Source organism: Mixophyes fleayi, chromosome 4 (genome assembly GCF_038048845.1).
Source record: "Mixophyes fleayi isolate aMixFle1 chromosome 4, aMixFle1.hap1, whole genome shotgun sequence".
NCBI lineage: Eukaryota > Metazoa > Chordata > Amphibia > Anura > Limnodynastidae > Mixophyes > Mixophyes fleayi.
This window is the reverse complement of record NC_134405.1, coordinates 187,206,034-187,232,303: the sequence shown is the minus strand read 5'-3', so window position 1 is coordinate 187,232,303 and position 26,270 is coordinate 187,206,034. Positions and strand designations below refer to the sequence as shown.

The 26,270-nt window shown below is 38.5% G+C and overlaps 1 protein-coding gene across 1 annotated transcript in view; it reads left to right on the top strand.

Annotated features, from left to right (window-relative positions):
* TES (testin LIM domain protein) overlaps positions 1 to 26,270 on the top strand; it is a 54,915-nt gene that overhangs the window by 15,303 nt on the left and 13,342 nt on the right. Inside the window, exons 2-4 of the mRNA XM_075208988.1 lie at positions 11,589 to 11,674; positions 24,200 to 24,452; positions 25,905 to 26,240. Coding sequence (XP_075065089.1) covers positions 11,589 to 11,674; positions 24,200 to 24,452; positions 25,905 to 26,240 — 675 coding nt within the window. The remainder of the gene's footprint in view (positions 1 to 11,588; positions 11,675 to 24,199; positions 24,453 to 25,904; positions 26,241 to 26,270) is intronic.

The window sequence follows — 26,270 nt, the reverse complement described above, 5'->3', positions numbered from 1 at the left end:
GAAGAAAGGTAGGAAAGATAATTGTAAGATGTGTGTCCTTTTAGTTTCTGGCAACAGGGTGAGGCTGTACAATGATGAGATAGGGGACTGAAATAGCTGTAGCATGGGTAGGGAGTGGCTGAGCAAGTAGTACAGCAGGCTGATTAAACAGAGGGGATTTTGCAGGGAAAAATAAACTGATTAAAATAAACTTTCATGAGCTGAGTAGAAAATAAGAGCAGAGTCCAAAACACTCTACTTGTGGTGTAAAGCTTGTAGACAGGGAGAGATGGAAACATCAGGAGTAGAATATGGAGTTTCAGGTGAATACTGACTGTTGTCCTTCTGTAGCTGTGATAATAGGCAGAATGTTCTTCTCCTGTTTAACTATGGTATAACTCTGAATTATTCTATTTACATTTTTTACACTTGTAACTATACACTTAGAGCTATACACACTAACTATGTAGCCATCACTGCATAAGATAACATGCTTGTCTTTGGAATTTCAAAGTCTCTTATTGTAGTTAGAGAACTGAGATGCTTAACAAATGAGCTGGCCTATAGTTATATTCTCCAGAGAAAAACTTGGCACATACAAGATATGTCATACTTACTCCAGCATTCCTAATTATCAATGTCTTTTTTTTTTTTTTTTTTTAAAGAATCGGTTATCATTTTGTAGATATTTATCAAATGGCTAACGCTGGAGAAATCAATCTTAATAAATAGCTCCATTATTTCATTTCTTATTACTGAGATAAGAAATTATTCCTGATGACAAAATGTTTTGATAATAAATAGACATCCATGTCTCTATATAGGAAATGGAGAAAGGCATATAATTAGCTCTATTTATTTAATGTTAATGTTTAGTGTAATGCTTACATACTGGTATTAAAGAATCCTGCCACTTTAAAAATAGATTGTGACTTTTAAGATGATATAAAGCCTAATTTGAGGTAATATTCCACACTTTGGCTTTGTGGGTAAGTATTCCATTAGTGCCCGACTATTAAGTAGGGTGGCTTACCAGACAGAAATTAACTCATTATCATCCTCCTCACCATCATAATTTATTTATATAGCGACGGCAAACTCCATAGCACTTTACAATTGGAAACAAATACAGTAAAAAAATAATACTGGGTAATACAGACAGATTTAAAAGAGCCCTGCTCACAAGTTTACACATTTTGTATTGAGTGCTGCTATTTTTTGCTTTTTAATTATTCCACATATGGATTACATTGCATCAGGAAAGAAGATGATTTCAGGTAAGTATTTATTAGGGACACAACATTAGAATACAAATTATGGGGGCAATAAAAATTTAATTATTAGTGCAGTCATATTAGGAGAAAATAGTTAAGTTAGCACGAGTAAAAGCGGTACAATTAGTTATTTTATAAAAGGGGGCACATTTAATACTTAATACAAAGAGCATTTGATTTAATACTAAGGAAAATCATTATTTATTATATGAAGGGGGCAATAATATCTTTGTCTTAAGGGTAATTTTTTTTTTTTTTAAAAAAGACCATAGATCCACCTACAGTTCTTACTGAAAGTATATTCTAAGAGTAAGCATCGAAAACTTTCCAAAATTTCAGCTTTTCTTACAGTAGACCATTTAGGTCCTTTTTACCACCTTAATTAGTTTCAAGATGTTGTTTGGTTCTGTGGTTTGGAGAGGTCTTTTGGGACAGCATGCTTGTTACATTAAGAATCTATTTGGCTATTTTGTTCTATTTTTTTTAATTATTTTTAAGAAAAGTCACTTTAGATATCACCACCCCACTTGGGTAGTCCAGGATCAGTCCATTACTGGGTCAATTTGAATTTTAAAGACCCTTTCTATAATAATGATCTAGTCGGTGCCCCCCCATTACCCTCATTGACCCAATGACCATCTTCTTGCCAAAAAGGCTCTAAATAAATAATACATTTTCAGATCAATAGTTTGGGATAAAACTTTGAATATAGTACATCTCTGAATTAGAATAGCAGTGCTATTCAAGAACACATTGGAATCCAATTTGACCGAAATGCATCTCCTGCAGAAATTTAAATTATGCATGCAGTTTTGTTTACTGAAACGTAGCTATTGCACTCGTCTTTTCAGAGTTGTGGCAAGTTTATATTGTGTGACATTAATAAATGACGTTATCTGGCTCTGAAATTGTAAAAAAATGTATGAAGCTCATAGCATGGGCTGTAAATATGTTAATAAAATACCATCTTGTATGCAAACATTTATTGGCCACAGAACTGCAGTACCAAAAACTACTACAAATAATGGATAACTTAAACATAATGCATAACAACAATGTCTGACAAACAACTCTTCAGTAACTTCCTTATATTTAGATAGAAATGGAATGTCACTATACATGTGGGAAGAATATGAAATGTAAATTTAAATTGCATCATCGGGGGCCACACTCAAAATCTGTACACAGGGTTTCAGCCATGTTCAACCTGTATAACAAAGATCAAATAACAATCCTTTAGCAGACAAGTAGTGTGGTATATTACAGCTAGTTGTTAAGTGGAGTTAAAATCTCTGGCAGTTGTGAGCTTGGAAGCTGGTCATGTTTGAGTCCAATCTTGGTTTACACTAACCTCTGGTTGCAGAAGGCTGTTAATTAGATTTGGTGAGTAGTCTAACTCTCTCAACTTGTAATTTAAGAAATAGAATGGAGCCATTATGATTCACCAAAAGGCAGAATGGCAGAAACCCCATTTATATATAATGTTAGCGATGCATAAGATGTTACAGGATATAGTGGATTCCAAACTTTTTCAGTTCAAGGCACCCTTAGGGTCTCCAAAAATTTTTCAAGGCACCCCTAAGCCAAAATAATTACCAAGTAGTCCCCCGCCTTGCTTACCACTGGCCATGGCCGAGGCACCCCTGTGAGATCTCTAAGGGAGCCTAGCCCCACAGTTTGGGAACCACTATATAACTATTTCCGCTTAAGTAAGGTGATGGCTGATAAGTCAATGAAGGCATGAGGTTTGGCTCCTTGAAAGTTCAAGGTATGTTCCCTGGTAGCAGAATATCTTGCCTCCCTGAAGCTATGTTGACAATAAGTTTCATGTAGGGTTTTTTTTTAACAATAATACATGCTAAGAGCCCTATGGACTCCATCCATTCTCAAATGGTGTAGTTGATACTTAGGGTCATTTTCCATAATGAGGTCACATACAGAGGACCAGTGGTATCACATTAATTCTCAAATTCTTTCCCTAAACCTGTTTTCCTTTATTTTGGAGATTCAGCGTGTTTTGTTTGTCTACACTGTACTGACTTTACCCATTTATATTTCAACCTCTTAAATTACCTTTTTTGAGGCACTTTTGCTTAGAATCTGTGGATGTTCTGGTTTTTGCTTGTTCTTTGTCTTCCTGCTTTCCACCATGTGCTGTTGCTGAATTAAGTGATCTAATCCTTTTAGCTGCCTCGAGTGATGTTTTTGTGATCTGCAGCAGTTATCTCCAGATGTATATCCAGAGAGTGGATTAAAAGCTATGTATCCTATATATAGACACCGTGACTAGAAATTCCCTGATAAGTGGCCAGTAGCTCAGAGTGCATGCACACCCAATTCATGGCTTTTGGATTTAAATTATATTCATTTTATTTAAATATTTATACTCATTTTGCTAGCCCTGCAATGAAATTGCATTTGCTTGTCCAGGAACTAGATTAGTGTATAGACCTAAATATTTGCTGACCATGCACTAGAGATTAAATAATACTAGGACTTTTTTATTATTGTTTTGTATATTGAATGAATGTAAAACAAAAAATTTCATATTGTATCAAAAATGACCAACTGAAAATCATGCAAATAGTTAATTCTAAAGTCTTGTGACCTGTACTTGGTGCTATCATTTCACACCGGATGTCAAATACTCTCTCTTTATTGTTGTACTAAAACAGGATATCTAAGAATAGACACTATCAATTTAATAACCCCCCCCCCCCCTTATATTAGTATTAATATTATGGTTTTTTTTTAAACAAGTCTTTACTAATGGTCAGAAAACAGAACACAACAAAATCCGAATACAATGTTACTGTCACGAGCCGTGGCGGTACTCACAGCCGCCGCGGCTTGCTTCCTGCTCCTTCTGACGTCCCAGCCGTCACCATGACAACCGGGACGTCCCTTCCGGGATTCGGGCCGACCAGTGCCAGGGCAACGGCCGGACGCCGAAAGGGATCTTTATGCGCTCCGGCAGGCTGTGTAGCCGGGCGCATGCTCTGAAGTTCCCCGCAGCCTGTGGGCTGATTTAGCAGGACATATTATTTCATTAACCTACACTTGAGTGCAAGTCCAGGGGCAAGCTTTGATTTGTTTGGCAGCGTGGCAGGCAATTAGCCTGCAAGTGTGTACTCAAGCCCTGATTGGTCTGCCTGTGTATTTAGGGCAGTGAGGTCTGCAGCCTCACTGCCGGTTATAGCTTCTGTTACCAGTCTGCTGACCTGCTCTGCTCCTTGCCTCTGTCCTTTGGGTATTGTGTTGGATTGCCCGTGTATGACCCCTTGCCTGAATTTGGACCCTGCCTGTGTTTCTTGTGACCCCGACCTCTGGCGTGTTTACCGACTTCCCTGTTTGCTCGTGACCCATGACCTTGGCTTGTCTATTGGATTTGCTGTCTGCTGCCGGTCTTGACCTTTGCCTGGACTACGCACCGCTTTCCTGGGTTCTCCCCAGCCGGTACGGACTTCACAACCCTCTGTCAGTCTGCGGCCAAGTCTGTCCCCACCACTAGGGGCTCCAGTGAACACCTGACTGGCAGAGCAGACTCCGGGTTGTGCTGTTCGGCTGGAGGGGTTCCGAACAGTTACATTGTTACAAAAAATTAAAGTGCACAAGTACAAAAAATGTCCCTTAGAAGGAAAATACAGTATTCAGGGAGGATGTAGGTGTCACAGCAGAAAGACCAGGGGTTTTCTGTATTGAAAGATAAAATCAGAGCGAGAGAATGGAGCGAGGGAGTGAAGAAACAACTGAAGTCCAATAGAAAGAGGGAACGAAGAGAAGAGTAGAATAAAAAGGAAAGGGGAGAGAGGGCTGCATGGCAAATACAGTCAATGGATTGGAGGTAGAGAGAAGGTAGGAAAAAAGAGGGGGGAATGGTGGTGTTTGATTTATGTGAAGGGGGGAGCATATTGATGGTAGGACAGCCAGGGATCCCAAACCTTGTTGAAGGTTTTAGAGGTGTTAATAATGTTAGTCATGAATTCCATGCGGTGGACATGCCAAATCCTGGTAATTACAGTGGGAAGGGAAGGGGGGGGGGGGCAGTTTGTTTCCAGTCAGAGACGATTTGGCAAGTGGCAGTAGATATAAATATGGTGGACCAATTTGTTCTGGTGTTTAGTGGATGTTGGGAATCCAAGGGGTAGGAGGATAAATTTCGGTTGAAGCAGAGCATAGATCTGAATAATGGATTCTATCAGTGCTTTGACTTCCCACCAAAAAAGGGTTATTTTTGGACGTTCCCACCATATATGAAGAAACGAGCCTACGCCAGAGCTGGCATATACTATTTGTATTATTTTTCATCATTGTATTTTTTAATTTACAGGTCATTGTCATGCATTCTATGAGGAGACACACAGAATGCAGCACGGTGGCTTAGTGGTTAGCACTTCTGCCCCACAGCACTGGGGTCATAAGTTCGATTGAGGTTAATTTAGCTGCTGTTAAATTACCCTTAGTCTCTCTTGGTCTTTGTGGGTATGTTAGGGGATTTAGATTGTAAGCTCCAATGGGGCAGGGACTGATGTGAGTGAGTTCTCTGTACAGCGCTGCGGAATTAGTGGCGCTTTATATAAATAGATGATGATGATGAATGCATGCTACACTTATAAAATTCGGAACTCCATGTTAATTGTGTCCCCTTGGTCATCCCCTTTCATCACAATCTCTTATAGAACAGCCATACACAAGGTCATTTAAGGAAAGCTGAAGGGTTCATTTGAATTTAACCCAGAGGCTCCACTGCACCAAAGCCTGCAGAGCTCAGAAAATTCAAACAACAATCATAAGACAAGTAAAGGGACTCGCACCAGAAATAATTTCTGTCTACAATTAATTCTCCTCCTTCTTAAAAGACTGGTAATTCAGTATAATATGATACATTTTTAATGTCCACAAATGTATACCCAAGGTTTCTCTGGTTTGTATGTGACTTTATTATGTATAGTTCTTCACTGCAGACTTTGTCATCTGTTCTTCATGTTCCCGTAATATCGTGCAATAACAGATAACTCCAGTTTCCTTACTGTTTTACAGTGAAATGCTCCTTCCTCCTAACTAGTAACAAAAAATGGAAAAGGGGCGCTGTATCCACCGTTTTTATTATATCATAAAATACACTTAAAAAGAATTACATATGTTATTACATACAGCAGTTTAACACTGCAATATAAGTAGAAAATAAAAACCTAATGGTACCATAAACTACTAATTAGCATTGATTGCTCCTAAAATCCTGAGGTTAGTGACAGCTGGGAATACAATGTATCCAAGTGCAGAAACAAATAAACATGTGAACATGTAAAGAATTAAAATCATTCAGAACAAGTGAATCATCGTGTATATTACTTCGTTGATGGAATCATCTGATAATCAAAAGTATCTTGGATGGTAGCACTATTAGTTCTCTTATGATTTTGAAGTGTGCAGATACTCACTGCAACAAATGGACAGTGGAGATCCTTAGTTATAAACGGATCACATTCGGTTTCAATGAAGAAATGTAAAAGCTCTCCTGATTTTCACAAACAAACGGCAGCCGAGTGGGTTGGAATTAGCATGCAGACAACTGCAGCAATAATGACAAAGTCTTAGACCAGTTGAAACTCCACTTTGCGTAGCCGATGCAGATTGTACAACGGAGGCAATGTAACATAAATTCCGCGCTCCACTTACTTGGATCCAGCTGGATACCCCGGGGTATAGGAGGAAGGTGTCCTGAATGGCTATAGGTAGTATGCCAAATCAAATTGTCCTGACGCGTTTCTCCGTGACAAGCACGGTTTCATCAGAGGAATAAGATTGCCAGAGTATCCACATGTCATTTAAGGCCGGTCCGTATGTATCACGTGACATCATCCAGCCAATCAAGGGGTTTTGATTCCAATCGTCAGTGTGTTTTAAATCAGCGTATAATATGGGCTGTGTAAATGTTTCCACCAAACCCTATAAAACTGTCTGGGGAGCAATTGCACATATAGTTAAGTAAATTATGCATATGGGGCAAACATAATAAAATAATAACAACCCTTCGTGCCAAATAATAAACGGCACTATATGAACCAGTATACGCTTGTGTATAAATAAACAAATAAATAAATAGGTCTTGAGCTGCATGATCCCAATCACGGACCATAAAATAAATGACAAATCATATATATATATAAATACATATACATATATTTATATATATATAAGGCATAGAAGATTTGCCTAAACATATAAAATATGAAATAAAAAGACTTTCTTATAATTAAACACCAAATAACAATAAAAATAAATCTAATGGAGGAAGCAGTCTCCCATCCAAGTATTGGCCCCACCTAATCCTGCTTAGCTTACGGATCAAGTTATATAAAGCTGACATGAGGCCAAATGAACTAAATAAAAAATTGTAGATACAAAGATCTTATAATCATATAAATAAAGATTAATTAAATTAAATAACTTTAAAAACATAAACCCTAAAGATGTGTAACAAGAGCCCTATCAAACATAGTAGAATATACATAACAAATATCACAGATGACCCTACTGAACTGGTCTTCATTCACATATTATTTAGTTCTATACTTTCATTGAGGCCGTTAGGAACCATGGAATTCAATCTAAATATCCAGTATGCCTCTCTACGACATAAGAGATTGAATCTGTCACCACCCCTAGGGGTGATGTCAATTTGTTCAATAGCCCTAATTTGGAGTCCATCCAGAGAACCATTCATACATGTATTGACATGCATTGATAAACTATGGGTTTTCACATTTTTCAAAATATTTCTGCGATGTTCTGTGAAGCGTACTCCCACAGAGCGGATAGTCCGCCCCACATACTGTGAACCACATGAGCAATTTATCAGATAGACAACATATGTGGATTGGCAGTTCAATATTTTGTCAATAACAAATTTCTCCCCAGAAACATGGGAAGTAAAAGAAGTACATTTATGATCTGCAAACCCACATGTCAAACATTTTTTCCTACCACACCGATAGAAGCCATTAGGTCTCATGGTTAGCCAATTCTTCATTAGTAAACCATTAGTGGATGGTTTCGCTGACCTTTTGGGGTCAAAGAAACTCGGTGACAAATATTCTTTCAGATTACGGGATTTTCTGAACACAACATTATTATTCCTCGAAATTGAGGAGCTCAGTAGATCGTCAGCTACCAGTATCATAGAATTCTTATTGACGATATGTTTAATTCGATGAGCATAGCTATTATATTGTGTAGTAAACATTAGAGATCTATCCTTATCACTGGACTTTTGTTTATTCCTAAATGGTGAGTTGACCAGGTTGATTCTATCAATATCCGTTACAACATCTAAAGCACGTTGTAATACTTTTGATGGATAGCCCTGTTCTTCAAATGATTGATAAACGATAGCAGCATGTTTCTTAAAATCATTATTGATTGAACAATTCCTTTTCATCCTCATAAATTGACCCTTAGGGATATTGTCCTTCCAGGGCCTAAAGTGATTGCTTTTATAGTGCAGGAAACTATGAGCATCGATTGGTTTAGAGTATGTTTCAGTACAAATTGTACTGTTACTTACCTTCAATGTGACATCCAAGAAGTTGATGGTCTCCTTATTGAAATTACTTGTAAACCGTAGACCAAAATTATTAGAGTTAAGATGTGCAACAAAGGAAGAAATAGAAAAATCATCCCCATCCCAAATAAAAAACAAATCATCAATATATCTGCCATAGAGGACCAGGCTCGCCCCGAATCCAGAACCCCAGATGTACTGCTCTTCAAAGAGCCCCATATAGAGGTTCGCAAAACTCGGGGCGAACCTGGTCCCCATGGCCGTGCCCAGTGTCTGTAAATAAAAATGTGTATCAAACAAAAATTAGTTGTGTTGAAGAATAAACTTAATAGATGATAAAATAAAATCGCACATATGGCTATTTAAGTCCGAGGCAGTCAAAAATTTAGATACTGCCTCAATGCCCTTGTCATGTGGAATATTAGAGTAAAGGGCCTCCACATCACACGTTAGAAATTGATATGAGGCTTTCCATTGAATTCCATCCACAAGCTTCAAAAATGACAGAGTATCTTTAATGTGCGACTTTAATAAAAAAACATAAGGTTGAAGGTGTGCATCAACATAATAAGATAAATTACTCGTCAAAGAACCAACACCAGAAATAATAGGTCTACCAGGAGGTGCGTGCAGGGACTTGTGAATTTTAGGTAAATGATAATAGGTAGGGATCACCGGGTGTGATATAAAGAGAAACCAAAAAACATCTTTGGAGATCACATTTTCGGCAAGAGCTGAATCAAGAAGATCCCGCAACTCATGTTGAAACAAAGATGTTGGATTTGAATCCAATCTGGTATAAAACCTTGTGTCATTGAGTTGTCTCATTGCTTCAAGGACATAATCATCCTTGTCCTGAAGAACCAAGCCACCCCCCTTATCAGCCGGCTTGATAATAATCTAACTAGTAAGACTGAGGCAGTCACTTCCTCAGCATCATCACAATTACATTTTCTCACTACTATGACAAACTCACTAAATCTATAATCTCAATTTATGCAGATTGATAAAATGCCCCTGAAATTAGGTTTACTGAATTATTTATGTTGTGCACAATAAGAACAGACTCTCTGGGCTAGATTTACTAAACTGCTAGTTTGAAAAAGTAGAGGTGTTGGTTATAACAACCAATCAGATTTTAGATGTCATTTATTTAGTACATTCTATAAGATGACAACTAGAATCTGATCGGTTGCTATAGGTAACGTCTCCACTTTTTCAAGCCTGCAGTTTAGTAATTCTAGCTCTCTCTGTTCAAATCCTTATTTTATAACTATATACTAGATTAGATATCCTGTCAAATTTGACATTAGAATTTATTGTTTATATAGTGAATGTGAATGAGTTCTTTGTACAGCGCTGCGGAATCAGTGGCGCTATATAAATAGATGATGATGATAGTGCCAATCATGTTATACAGTGCTGTGTATGATTACATAACCTCTATACATCAGTCCTGCCCCATTTGGGGGGGGGGGGGGGACCAGAGCACTATGGGGAAACCCACAGAAACATAAGGACAACCCACAAACTCCATACAGATTGAATGCTATTAATACCCCTTTTTAGAATACCACTTATATTTTACCTTTGCTTGTTTTTTTTTTATTGCATATTCTGCTGCCACTAGCTTTTTTTTTTTTTATTGTCAAGTTGTTTCTAATCTGTGATGATCCTTATGCAGAGTGGGATGTATGCCAGTTTGCATAGTTTGTCTTGTGTGAAATTAGATTATGGGCACATGCAGGTTGTGTGATTCTGGCACTTATCTCTTCTATACCTGGAGAGGCGAGACAGTGGGAAGGGGTGTGCAAATGCAAGCCAACTACAGTAAACATGTGTTCACACAAAGCTGCTCACACAGACCTGCTGAAACACGCAAATATACACACACCTGTTAGGAGGTATATCTTTTGCACCTGCTACAGGGTAGGTTCAGATACTTTTATGGCCAAGTCTGCATCTGTCCCACAGTCAGGGGCGGATCTAGGCAACTGCTCTACCCGGGGCGATTTTAGGGGGGGCGATTTAGGCCCCGCCCCCTTTCTAATTTCTAAGGCTGCTGACGGCTGCACAGTATGTGCAGGTCCGTTAGCATTAGCAGTGTGCTGTCCCGCTGCTCTGATTGTGTTTAAAACACATTCAGAGCAGCCGGGCAGCACACTGTCAATGCTGAACGGACCTGCACAGTGTGCAGCCGTCAGCAGCAAGCCCCTGCTAGGGGGGGCGATCACCCCGATCGCCCCCCCCCCCTGGATCCACCACTGCCCACAGTATCCAGGTAGCTGTAGTGATGTTCTTTGGATGTGGGAATGAGCCTTCATACCTATACAACTTCTACATATTTAATTTTCCAGTACAGTATTCCATGCTAACTGACAAAATATAAAAATATGCTTTAAATAGTTTTTCAGACTGAGTTGTTTAAAATTCATTTCACTGCCTTGATGGCCCCTGTGTTTAACAACACCAATAAATCAATGACCTTGTTATTTACTAATTCCTTGCTAGAAATCATATTTATAGAGCCATATATCAAGGACAAAAAGTGTTTTAAAGAATGAGACAAAGATATTTGCACAGTATCTGCTCTGTCTGCACAGTATGAGATCTAAGTAAACTAGTTTTGTAGCAGTATTGTTCACCGTTCATATTTTGTATGCTGGAGGCTGTCCAAGTAAGCATAGAAACTTGCAAATATTTTGAGGCTGGTATCAATATACATTTAATTAATCATTTTTTTTTTTCTATTTTTTTTTTTCATGTGACAGATGACATTGGGCCATGAGGAAGGATCCGGAGCTCCTTGCTTAAAATGTAAGGATAAATGTGAGGGGTTTGAACTTCACTTTTGGAGGTAAGTACTATACAGGGCATGAAATCAATTTTTGGGTGGATGATCAGTTATGCAAGGCATGTTTACAGTTTGGACTCACAAAACATTATTCTCTTATTCCAAACATATTTATTGTATATTTCCTCTGTCTCCATTTCCCACCATCAGCACCCACATCCATTTCCGTGTGACTTCTCCTCCTTCAGCTTTCCACTTTTCTGTTACTCCTTTCCAACCACCCTTCATTAATATCCTTTCCCTTGAATTCATTTTTCCACTGCAGCGCTGTATTTTTTTTTTTTTTCTTTCTCTCAGTTGTTCAAAAGTACCCATAATTATCTTCTAGTCCAAACCATTGTAAACTCATGAGTTGCAGGATTTCAGCAATTGATATGTTCAAAAATAGATCAGACGAGCTCATCTATTTTCAGGTTCGTTGACTAATGAACAGTGATGAGTTGCGCATGTTAGGTAGTGCTTAGCTGGCAGAGATGGGTTGTGCCATGCCATATGGTGGGGGGGGACTGAATAGAAGATAGGATTAGAAAGGTAAGCAGAATACCTATTTCCTGTGACAGTCAACATGGTATTTCTTTCTTGCCTGTACACGGGACTCCCTTTTGACTTGATATGGAGGGACTCTCCAGTATCTGCTAGTAATCCACTGTGAATTCTTGTTATATTCCAGCATACAGCCACAGCCACATAAACATAAACCATGCCTGAATTTGCATAAATATCCACATTTGCTGTAGACAACACTCCTTACATTTTAAAAGTTTTAGAGCAGGCTTCTATGTCTTCTCAATCCTTGTTTATCGGTACACTGCATACAATGGGAAAAAAACATTTGGAAGTTTGCAGCCCGCTTCCTAATCCCATTTTAAATTTGCAGCCCCCATGCGCAACATTTTTGGTCTAACCTGTCTAAAGGAACTTTATAAAACTAGAATGGAAATTACTGTGGTCCTGCGTAAGCTCTGGTTATAAGCAGCTGCACAAAATCCTCATACATATTTAGCATTTTAATACAATAAGAAATGTAACATGCCTACAATGTAATTTTACTTTAATCTTTCTTTGTTTTATAGAAGCCGTAGAATATGGCTTGTGTTCAGAAGAATATAAAATATTGTCCAAAAAAGGAAAAAATATGCCATTCGTGTGATATGTCTGTTTTCCATTACATTGTTTTTATGTCTAACATTGATAGAATTTATATAACTATGTAAATCTGTCCTGTGGAATTAATAATACTCCACATAAAGTCCTTTTAACTGATGACATTGAAAATGAAATATTTACCACTTCACTAACATATATTTGGGTCATGACACAATTTACATATTTTGTTACATGTTGGATAGATATAGATGTGCATTTTCAAAAAGGAAAAAATTTCATCCTGTAGTTCTTGTGCGGAGCATTGTTAAACTGTGTAATGAGGAGATGGTTGCTGGGAGCCATGCAGGATAAGACTAGGTTGATATGTAATTTAGTATGTAACATCTGCTAAGCGGAGATTAAAAATAAATATAGATGTCGGTGCTGGTTGGCACTTACATATACCAGAGTCCCTGATGGCTGTAAAAGATATTGCGTAATTTCACCAGAACTGGAAAGGGAGTGTGTCCATTACAGTGCAGAGAGGAGGGATAAAGGTTTTCCTGGACACCAGTATTAGGGAGAGAGGAGACGGACCTATGTGAGGAGGAGAAAACTGAGACAGATCTGTGAGATGAGAAAAAAGAGGCTTCGCTGTGGAATGGTGATAAATAAATGACACATAAATTTATTCCTGGAGAACCTCTCAAAAAAAAATTAAAAAAATTGAAGATGGGTAAAAAAGATAAATCAAAATACAAACATTTAATAGTCACATAAAATAAAATGCATATCACAAAGAAAATAAATATAAAAAAAATATTGTTTACCAATAATATAGTCTAACAACCACTATAAATAGTCTGAAAACTGATCATATGATGTTTAAAAATATCCGTGCTCCAATTAGAATATGACCGATAAAAGTAAAATAAAGGGAATATCCCTCAAACACTTCTAAAGTAAATGATCAATCCAACTGCTGACGCAAATGAGGAAGTAAACAGTTCAAACGGAATCCACAGGCAACCGAGGCTCAACCCAATACAATTTATGATGATCCGGCGTTTCACAATTCCCCGACTTATGCCTCTTTAGCGTTGCTCCTAGTAAGAATCCCACGATATACTCCTAGATCAAGTCAAACAATTATTTGCTTACCAGCATTAACCTCCGGAGGAAGTCTAAGAAATAGAGCAATCGTTAGGCAATGTCAGTATCTCCTTATAACGTCCAGTCGGATGTACATTAGTCCTGATCGTGTGTAACCTAGATTACAGTCTGGCTAACCTCAGAGTTCTGTTTTATCTTCACCATTCTTCACCCCAATTGTAAAGCGCTACGGAATTTGCTGGCGCTATATAAATAAATGTTGATGATGATGGCTAGAAACCAGGCAGGCAATGTATCCATTCCTTCTAAACGGTCATCAGAGCATGAATTCGATCAAGGAAGAGTATTATCCTTGCAACAAGTGCAGATCCAGCTGACTCGTTTCGTGCTGTCCTAAGCACTTTTTCAAGGCTAGTAATGGGTCTGAGAGTGTCCATTAAATAGAGCTGAATAGACACAGATGTTGTAATTTGTCAGGTGGATACAATTGATCTCCTTACTTTCATAGCTGTTCCATCAGCCTATTACATTCTCCATAGAGGTATAATATATTTAAACAAATATAATTAACAAATATTTAAACCAAGTTGTTATCCAGATACATATCCACACTTATAAAAAAAAATAATAAAAACATATATAAAAAAAACATAATAAATACAATAAAAATATATCTGAATGCAAATAAAAAATAAAAACATGAATAAATCTATCCTAAAACATCAAAAATATCGTATAAATAAACAAAATACTGTGAAATATATAGACACCAAACCTAAATTGACAAAACCAAAATGAATACATCAACATATCCAATACTAAATAGACACAAAAACAGAAATAAATACTCAACTAATTCAAAGTGCATTAATTTAGACAATGATGGTCTAATGCTTCATTCAAACCCGTAGAACACGAAGTAACCAGATTAAAAATCCAGGCTGATTCACATAAACAAAGCTTTGTAAATCGATCAGCTTTCCTTACAGTATTGATTACATGCTCAACTCCTACCACCGACAGACTACTAGAATCCCCTCCATGAAAGTCCGCAAAGTGCCTAGAGACACTGTGGACTCGTACCTCAAAGTATTTCTTCTGTGCTCCCTGAAGCGTGCTTTTTAGCGATCTGTGAGATGACAGATATATATGAATGAGATTGATCTATTCAGTGATGTATATGTAAAAACCTGTATTTGTGGCCTCCTAAAAGGATTTGTGATTTTAATTATTTATTCCCTAATAGTACATCTATTTAAAATTATATATTTTCAAAGTAAATATTTTTATATAAAAGGGCAATCTTATAATATGTCACTTGTGCGAATTGTGTGTGGTTACAGGGAGTCCCCAAGTCACCTCTGATGGTCACTTCTTCCACGTCCATTCTTACCTAGACTAAGAAGACTTGGTGGAGGCACTGTGCACGATGACTTTACATGTACCCCTTTAGCAGTAGTAAGGGGGTGTTATTTGTATATTTAGGCACAGTATCTCAATTCATGTAGACAGCTTTGTAGACAGAAGTTTTATATAGACCCCTTTGTTACCCAAGACTGTCTGTGCCAACAACCCTTTGAAAATCTTAATTCCCCCTTTAATACTCCATGATGGCCTACACAATAGGTTAACTCCCTTCTTAACTTGAATAAAGGCAAGAAACACTCCCTGATGGTATATAATGCAGGTCCTCATTCTTCTAGGCATCTATTTTCTGTCTCTAGCTAGAGTAGTTTTGGGTGTTTCTTATTTCTGTAGTGCAGTAGGCTTACTTGCCTATTGCTGGTTCTCTGCACTGAATATTTGCAGGTGTAATCCAGGATGAAGGGTGGCTGCACTGGGCTTCTAGTTGCTACCTTCTTATTCAAGTATACAAATTGGCATGCTGTGCAAGCACACCTGCCACTCCTATGGTAAAGGGCAGCAAAATGGATGATATCATGGGATCATTACCTGTGTCCATAAGTGTACTGCTGAATAATCCGAAGGCACTAGGCATCACTGAACATTGCTGGGCCACTGACTAGCCGAGGCACCACAGAGCTTCTTAAGCATAACTTGCCATCATGATGAAGTCTGAGTCAGGCCCCACAAAGCTGAAAAGGCAAGTCTTTAGTAAAGTAGCTGATTACCTTTCTCTTCTCCTCACTCGTTCAGAGCCTGTTGAGAGAAAGAAAAATACAAAATCTAATAATCATGTTTGTTGAGCATGTGTCAAACCTTTACTGGAGGATTGTGAAGAAGTTTTCAGCTCAGCCAATATATACCCCAAACTTCAGGTAGTTTATTTTCAATGATTAAGTCAACGCAGGACACATTTGTCACTAAAGCTTCCTATGGCTTCAGCTGGGATTTCTAGAAAAGCTGTCTGACTGCATCCATGGGCAACTAATGCACACTCAAAGATTACTCTAATAGCAATGCTTCCATGTCAATGTTCTCTACTCTTTGGTGATAAACTTGTTAGTATGATTCTGTAGATCACTTGGAGAAATCCAACTGTTTTTCACAAGATTGAAGTGTGAAATATATTTCCTTTCCTGTTCATCACAGCAGCACTGCAAAGAGCTATAGGCCTATAAGACAGTATACAAGGTGAGGTGATGCCAGTGCATCCAAACAGCATTTTCGAGCCATCAGGGCAAAAGGAGATAGGCCAGCATAGAAGACTTCTCAATGACTATATCAGACCACACTAATTCATGTGAGCAGCTGAATTGCAAACTATGTAGAAATGTGAACACTTACTACGCAAGATTGTTGGGTTTTAACAGTTATCAGCAAAGTATTCGAATTATAATCATGTTCCCAGATTAAAAATTTTGTGTCAAATCCAGTGGATTTGCAAGCATTACAAATCAGAGTTTTATTACATTTCCTGATGACAAATTTCTCAAGGGGTTTCCAAACCACCCATGGTCTGAGACGACTCGGTTAGTTTGTTCATGCAAGGCGTTTACGCGAATTTTAATTTCACTGCAATAGACAAAGAGGCTTTCGTCATGTCTGTAAGTCTTCATGATACTTACATGTTCTTTGTTCTTGGTCATAACTTTCAATTCACCGGTCTTCCCTTTTTGGCCTTGCTAAAACCTCAAGGACCTTCACTAAGGTGTTTGTTGCACTTGTAGTGGAATTGAGAAAGCACAACAATTACACTCGGACGATGTGTTCTGACTTCCTTGTATCAAGAATGTCATTCACATATAGCCAAAGTGAGAGCAAAGGTAATGTTTCTGCAATATTTGTGATCCAGCCATGTTCCAGCAAAGAGATCATTTGGTTTCTTTTGTGCAGCTAAAGTTCTTAGGAGTTCAGCGCACAGGCTTCAATCTCGACTACCGTTCTCTATAATGACTTGACTTCATCTTCTTGGAATGGCTTTCTCCACCATAGGCATACTCCCTTGGTCAAGGTGGCATATGCAGGACCTTCAATTGAATATTCTCATGCAGTGAAACCGTAGACACGTGTCAGTAGATTGTCATTTAGCTCACATAAGTCACCAGGTTGACCCTCAACTTGTGACAGGATCCATTGTTGAAGGAATGTAGAGTGCCTCTTTCAGAGCCAGAATGAATAGTGCTCATGACAGATTAGTTTCACAGGCTACGACACTCCTCTTCTGACAAGGAGTGCAGGGTTCATGGTCCCAGAATGAAAAAAAGACTACGCAATCATTCTGAAAATGAGATCCGTGTGGAACGAAATTCATAATTTTCAACCTTTTGCATGCCACAAATATCTGAGTAGTTTGAAACAACCTGTTGTAGTCATGACTTCAGTGGAAACCATACGTTCATGGCAGACACTACAAATGTAGTAGCTGATTATATCAGCCAACAGCTGATCCATTTGGGAGATTTTCTTTTGTCACAAAATCTCTGGGTTGTAAGGCAATGGTGCACACTTTAGCTGGGATATGTGGTTCCCTTCTTTCCCTCTCTTTGCGCGTAGCCTGTTGTTCACGTTAGTTTGGGTAAAACTCTTAATACAAGCTCGGCCTCTACCAATTCGGATCTTTTGCACCAGGGTTCAATCCTTCATCCTAACCCTTTGATGGCATGGAGTTTAGGCAGTCTGTTAAGATGCAATGGAATCTCAGACAATGTGTTTAAGCAGGCAAGTAAAAACAATTCTTCTATTGTCAACTATAGCATTTGGAAGTTTATCCTGTGGTATGAGACTAAACTGGATACAACCTCTGCTGGCATTGCACACATTCTGGACTCTCTTCATGATGGCCTTTATTGCTCTTTCAACCCTGATATTTAAGGCATCTGCACTTAGTGCTTTTATGGACACCAGGGGGTAAATGTTCAAACTGCGAGTTTCCGGTGGGATTGAAAATTGGAGATGTTGCCTATAGCAACCAACCAGATTCTAGTTTTCATTTATTTAGTGCATTCTACAAAATGATAGCTAGAATCTAGTTGCTATAGGCAACATCTCAAACCCACCGGAGACTCGCAGCTTGATACATTTACAGACTAGCATCTGATTATCTTTTTATTTTTTATTTTTGTTCTTTCAAGATAATTCAGCCTCCTAACAGATACTTTTTAGAACCTTATGATCATAATATCGTTTTGGACACTTTAATGTCTGATTCTTTTGAACCTTTACAAAAGGTAAAAGTGAATTACTCAAGCTGGAATAGGGAAAGTCTTATTGTGTAAGCAACCTTTTCTGAACATCTATGCAAACAGTGTAGTATGGAGAACTAACCCTGCTGTCCTACCTAAAAAAATAGTTTCCACTTTACATATCAATCAGGAAATTATACATTCACTGTCGACAACCGGCTAAGGAGAAGGAAAATGTCATACAATGAACCTAGTCAAAGCAACCACTGCATGTCTATAATGAAAGAAGTAAGAAAGACCGATCTGCTGTTTGAATGTGACATGTCCTCAGTGAGGTCCTGTCTGAAAGATAAACTGTGGCAAGATAGATTAGAGGTCACTGTATAGGCATGCAAGAGGAGCGCACGTAACATGCCAGAAACTCTCAAACCCCAATCTACGAGAGCAGTGGCTGCCTCATGGGCAGATAGATCTGAGATGTCAATGCTGGATCTCTCCAAATCAGCTGGATGTTCATTAATACACCTTCACCAAGCATTATCTGCTGTATGTGATATCTTCTACTGATGCCTAGTTTGAGAGGATAATTCTTCAGGCAGTCACTCAATAACACTTTTTAATTCTGCATGAAGTTTCAATTTGTTTTCCTAATAGCAGAATGTTCAGTTATAGCCCATTTAATTGGAGGCTGCCATGGAAGATTAAGGAGGAAATAAGCATATTATATTTACTGTTAATTCATTTCTTTAAAATACTCAGTGGCAGCCTAATAATCCTTCCCAGTTGTCTGTTTCTGTCTTCACAGACAGCTTGGAAGTTTAGCTGCACTATAAAAACATCCAGAGGGCTTTTCTGTTTTGCTATCTACTCCAGCTAAGAGTGGAGTTAACCTTTTGTGTAGACTTCCATAGGGTTTTTCAAGGAAAAGTAAATATAATTTAGTTGTATAGATATAGATTTTTTTTCCTGGTCTGCAATGCATTGCAGACAAAGGAGATCGTTTCCAAACTGTTCCATTTATGTTGTACATGATTAATTATTATGTATGCATTTACAAATACATTTACAATTTTGTGCAAGTATGCCTGCACGCACACCTCTAATCCTTTGCATCAGTATTTTGTAAGATGCAGTAATGTATTTGTGTAATTGACTGTTAACCTCCTCTGTGCACATGACTCATTTATTTGAAGACCTACTTAAAGTACATTGTGCATAGCCACCAAAATTATTTGGAACAATTCTGATTCCACATCTGAAAAGGGGCAGGGCTTCATGATGCATTGGTGTAGGCTTCCTTCAAGGAAATCAAAAGAAATGATTAGGGAACACTTGCTGTTGATTAATATATAACCACACCAGTATCACAACATCAGGCATTTTAAAAAAACAGAGTGTTAATTGGATAGGGAAGGTAATCTTAATAATTATTTAAAGAAACATAAAAAGTTTTTTTTTTGTTTGTTAATTATTTTCCAATATTGAGCAGAAATACCATTGTGGCCAAAATGTTTTGAGAATGACACAAGTATTGGTTTTCACAAAGTTTGCTGCTTCAGTGTTTTTAGACCTTTTTTGTCAGCTGTTGCTATGGTATATTGAAGTAAAATTATAAGCATTTCATAAGTGTCAAAGGCTTTTATTTACAATTGCATTACGTTTATGCAAATGCATATTTGCAGTGTTGACCCTTCTTATTGAAGACCTCTGAAATTCGCCCTGGCATGCTGTCAACCAACTTCTGGGCCACATATTGACTGATGGCCGCCCATTCTTACCTAATCAATGCTTGGAGTTTGTCAGAATGTGTGGGTTTTTGTTTGTCCAACCGCCTCTTGACCCACAAGTTCGCAATGGGATTAAGGAATTTTCTGGTCATGTTCCCAAAATTTTGATGTTTTGATCCCCGAACCACTTAGTTATCATCATTTACTTAACTAATTCCACAGCGCTGTACAGAGAACTCGCATCAGTCCCTGCCCCAATAGAGCTTACAGTCTAAATTCCCTAACACACACACAGACAGACTAGGGTCAATTTGATAGCTGCCAATTAACCTACTAGTATGTTATTACTTTTGCCTTATGGCAAGGTGCTCCATCATACTGGAAAAGGCATCGTTCATCACCAAACTGTTCTTGGATGGTTGGGAGAAGTTGCTCTTGGAGGATGTTTTGCTACCATTCTTTATTCATGGCTGTGTTCTTAGGCAAAATTGTTAGTCCACTCCTTTGGCTGAGAATCAACCCTACACATGAATGGTCTCGGGATGCTTTACTGTTGGCATGAGACGGAACTGATGGTAGCGCTCACCTTTCCTTCTCTGGACAAGTGTTTTTCCAGGTGCCTCAAACAATTTGAAAGGGGATTCATCAGCAAAAATACTTTACCCCAGTCCTCAGCAGTCCAATCCCTGTACTTTTTGCAGAGTATCAGTCTATCCCTTAGAGAGAAGTCACTTCTTTGCTGACCTTCTTGACACCAGACTATCCTCCAAAAGTCTTTGCCTCACTGTGCGTGCAGATACTAACACCTGCCTGCTGCCATTCCTGAGCAAGCTCTGCACTGGGGGTGCCCTGATCCTGCAGCTTAATCAACTTTTGGGAGACGTTCCTGGTACTTGCTGGGCAGCTGCCACTATTTATAAATGAATGCCAGAAATGGATGCTCTGTATCTGTAGCTACAATTTATATCTGTATAGCATAATAATGAAGGAAAATATATTTTATATATATATATATATATATATATAACAGCAGTAGGCGATATAGTACATACAGTCATAAGTTTTGAGAATGACACAAATAATATTTTTCAAAGTCTGCTCCCTTAGTTTTTTTTATGATGGCAGTTTGCATATACTCCACCCATACACCATTTATCGGATTATCAAGAACTTCAAGGAGAGAGGATCAGTAGTTGTAAAAAAGGCTTCAGGGTGACCAAGAACGCCCAGCAAGTACCAGGACAGTCTCCTAAAGTTGATTAAGCTGCAGGATCGGGACACCACCAGTGCAGAGCTTGCGCAGGAATGGCAGCAGGCAAGTTTGAGTGCATCTGCTGTCAAGAAGGCCTCAAAAGAAGCCACTTAACTACAGGAAAAACATAAGGGACAGACTGATACTCTGCAAAAAGTACAGGGATTGGACTGCTGAGGTCTAGGGTAAAGTCATATTCTCTAATGAATTCCCTCAATTCTCTGCTAAGGGAGTGGGCTCACTCACAATTTTGCCTAAGAACACAGCCCTGATTAAAGAATGGTACCAAAACACCCTCCAAGAGCAACTTCTCCCTTCCATCCATCCATCCATCCATTCAAGAACAGTTTGGTGACTGCCAATGCTTTTCCCAGCATGATAGAGCACCTTGCCATAAGGCACAGTGATAACCAAGTGGCTTAGGGATCAAAACATCGAAATTTTGTGTCCACGTCCAGGAAACTCCCCAGACTTTAATCCCATTGAGAACCTGTGGTCAATCCTCAAAAGGCGGGTGGACAAACAAAAACCCACAAATTCTGCACTCTGAGCAACTTCCACTTCTGTAATGCTTAATCAATTTATAGGCTCATAGCAGGTGCTGAAAGAAACAAACGCAGAGAAAAATCCTCCAGCACATTGTTATAGCCAGCAAAGGAGATGCCATTTCTACTTGTGCATAAAAATGCAAAAGTCTCAGTTGCACACGTTTGCAAATGTATGTTAAGCCACCTGCCACTCCACGGCACTTTTGCTAATCGGGTGGTCCTAAATCTAAACAGGGAGAATCCCATATATTTGGGCCATACATATATGTGTTTTTAAATTGAGAGCTAACTTACCAAGAGGTACCCCAGAAGCCTCCAAATGGCAACACATCATTGGCACTCCCCATCAGCTACTGATACCAACATGCCCCTCAAACAAACTCCAAGCATTGATTAGGCAAGAATGGATGGCCATCAGTCAGTATGTGGCCCAGAAGCTGATTGACAGCATGCCAGGGCGAATTGCAGAGGTCTTCAAGAAGAAGGGTCAACACTGCAAATATTGACTTTACATAAACGTAATGTAATTGTTAATAAAAGCCTTTGACACTTATGAAATGCTTGTAATTTTACTTCAGTATACCATAGCAACATCTGACAAAAAGGTCTAAAAACACTGAAGCCGCAAACTTTGTGAAAACCAATACTTGTGACATTCTCAAAACATTTTGGCCACAAATATACATTTGGACCACTGCATTGTACATTACATTCTTGATCTTCTATTACAGATTATAGTTTTTTTGTTTCTGTTGCTTTTTAAATTATTTTTTCAATTTGTAATTTTTTCCCTTTCTAAATGCAATGTAAGGTAACCATAGTAGATCACAGGAGTGTGTGAAAGACCCAAGTTGTCTGTTCACATATTGAATAAAGATCAAAACTGCAGAACTACAGTGAAAATATATATATATATATATATATATATATATATATATATATATGTGTGTGTATGTATGTATATATCTATCATCACCATTTATTTATATAGTGCCACTGATTCCGCAGCGCTGTACAGAGATCTAATTCACATCAGTCCCTGCCCCATTGGAGCTTACAGTCTAAATTCCCTAACATACACACACACAGACAGAGAGAGACAGATTAGGGTCAATTTTGATAGAAGCCAATTAACCTACTAGTATGTTTTTGGAGTGTGGGAGGAAACATACGCAAACACGGGGAGAACATACAAACTCCACACATATAAGGCCATGGTTGGGAATTGAACTCATGACCCCAGTGCTGTGAGGCAGAAGTGCTAACCACTGAGCCACCCTGCTGCCCATGTTAATTATCTGAGTTTTTGAGACCTCTTATCTGTTCATCCTCCTCCTCACACTAAGCATAATTAAAATAATTGAATTTTAAGATTTGAACTTGCTGGCATTACCTCATTCAGGATCACACTGCTATACAGTACTCTACCACGAGCAGTACCATTTACAGCTGGAGACTTGTCTTTCTGCGTAATGACACAGCTTTGTAGAGGCAGCTGCTTCTTTTTTTTTTTATATACATGGGAGCATCTTGCTACCCTTGCCCCTCTTTTGCTGCATCTGATTCTTCTCTGACTACTATCAACCTGTTCTATTAGCTTGTAGCAGCTCAGTTTCTATTGCTACTCAGCACTCCAGCAGCACAGTTAAATACAGAGCAGGAAGCTGAAAGCTATCACCCAGGTCTATTAGTGTGTCCTCTACTGTCTGCCAGATATCACTAAAGGAGAGAGAACAGCTCTGCTTTTGGTCAGGACTGTTGCAAGCACATGACAGCTTGGTAACCAATTGAGGCAGATACTCTATCTTATGATTGGGAATGAAGTATTCTACATTGGTCTCCAGAGATATTGATTGGAGTACTGTGCTGGTATGTGTAAGCATAATTTCTGTCATAGTGTGATGTCACTGCTGGATTCAATGTGTGAGAGGCCTATTGCATTTTTTTATTTTTTTTATAAAGAAATTCGGGCTTGTACATGGGTGAAGACAGGATACATTTTTCCAACTTCACCTTTTGGACTACCACTGCTTTAAGATGTTTTTAAGATGCCTACAATATGAGTCCCTCCTACCATTTCATGACCTGTAGGAGGAGTTAAATAATATAAAAGTGTATGATTGTGTAATGCTTGTTTTAGAGTAAGTGATGTATAGTTAAATCAAAAGCTAATATCAATATGTCTATTTTGTTTGATTCATTTATCTTAAATTTAGGAAAATATGTAGAAATTGCAAATGTGGACAAGAAGAACATGATGTTCTTTCAAACAATGAAGATGATCGCAAAGTCGGCAAGCTGTTTGAGGACACAAAGTATACAACCCTTATTGCAAAGTTAAAAACTGATGGTGTTCCCACTTATAAACGAAATGTAATGATTTTGACTAATCCTGTGGCAGCAAAGAAAGAGTTGTCCATCAACACTGTGACCTACGAATGGGCACCCCCAGTGCAAAATCAAAAACTAGTGAGTTCTTGCCATTTTTCATCATTTTGGAATTATAGTTTTTTTTGAAGTGATCATGAGTTCTTCTAAAGCATGTGGATTAAGACCATTTATAAAAAAAAATAAATAAGTTAAGTATTTTGTTTTTGTAATGTATTTTGAAGATGTAATTTAGAGGGAGCAAATGAAAAACTAACATGTTTCCTTTTGTTCACTTGTGTACTCCACTATACAGTAGTGCATGTCTACAGAGCACATAACTTGTGCAGCCAGGCTGAAAGTACTATTATTTGGAAGGGAAAGGAATGCAGTAAACAAAATTATGTGGAGTTCTCCTTAAAGATGCAGTGTCACATCATCCATTTTGAACAGGCAATATAATGTGACATTATCGCAATTAGTTAAGCTGAAACAGCAATAACTCTACTTAATGGTGCTTACTGCATTCCCCTTCCTTTCAAATAATAGTTCTTTGGAGCTACTCACCACAGAGATCCCCCTCCGTTTGCACTGTTTAGCATTATGTTGGCACTTGCATATATCGGGACCACTGCCAATCCACTTTGGCAATGCTCATAGCAGAAGAGCTATGTCACAACAGCTCCAGTTGAAAGCCTTTGAGCTGCTGTACTGGATCTCCAATGCTAAGGAACCATCTGAGAAACGCCAAAGGTGATTGACAGAGGCACTTGTATGTACATGTCTGGACCCTGCTAAACACAGCAAATGGGGTAAGAGCCCTCCCCTTAGTGCTGTTAGTGGGAATGAAGGGAATTTACTAAAGTTCCTAACCACTAGAAAACCCCTTTTAGTGCCAATAAGCCCCTCTCCCCTAACCGATGGAAGAGCAGTTTTAACTGACACTTTTGATAGAAAAATTGGAGCAATGGCGGCCATCAAGGCACCTATGCTGATACCCATTCAAGGCTATTTTGACTGTGTTGCAAGAAGTCATTTGCAGTGCTGAGGAAAATAAATCTCCCAGACCACAGGAGTCCAAACAAGTTGGCAGGAGGGGTTAATTTTGAAAGAATTTTTGGTGTTCTCATTGAAGTTTATTCTTGGTGTCTGTGAGAGATGAGAAGGGAAGTAAGAATGTTGGTCACAGAAAGTGTAACCTGGTAATGGTTGCATGGGAGGGAAGCCCTATATATCCCAACTGTACGATAAGGGAAAACTGTATTGCAGCTTTTCTTTTAGATGAAAGTCACCCTCTCCTGATTTACTTGGAGCAGGGTGAAAATTACAAAAGATATATCATTTTATGTGGCTACAGTAGTTTTTCTTTCTAAAATCATCTACTGTCCTTATGGTGGTGTGTGTGTGTGTGTGTGTGTTCCTTTTTTCTTTTTTTTTTCTTTTTTTCCCTTGATTTTATATGTTGTCTAAACATAACATGAAGTATTTCTTATTGGCATATTTCTCATGGAAATGGCTATCTGTGTCATATTTTGCTAATCCCTGTTGTTCTAGGCCAGGCGTTACATGGAACTGATTCCAAAAGAGAAGCAGCCTGTTGCTGGTTCGGAGGGAGCGCAGTACAGGAAGAAACAGTTGGCTAAGCAGCTGCCGGCTCATGATCAGGATCCTTCCAAGTGTCATGAACTGTCTCCTAATGAGGTGAAACAGATGGAGCAGTTTGTGAAGAAATACAAAAATGAAATCCTTGGTGTGGGAGACATCAAGCTGCCCAAAGAAGTTGAGGCACAGGCGGGTGATAAAGGTACACCTGACCATGGGAACCGGAGCACACTCACAACTGTGAAGGGTGGAGAACTGAAGTCACCAGCTCCACAGGGATCTACTTATGTGAGTTGCTTCTGAAACCTCAAAACTTAT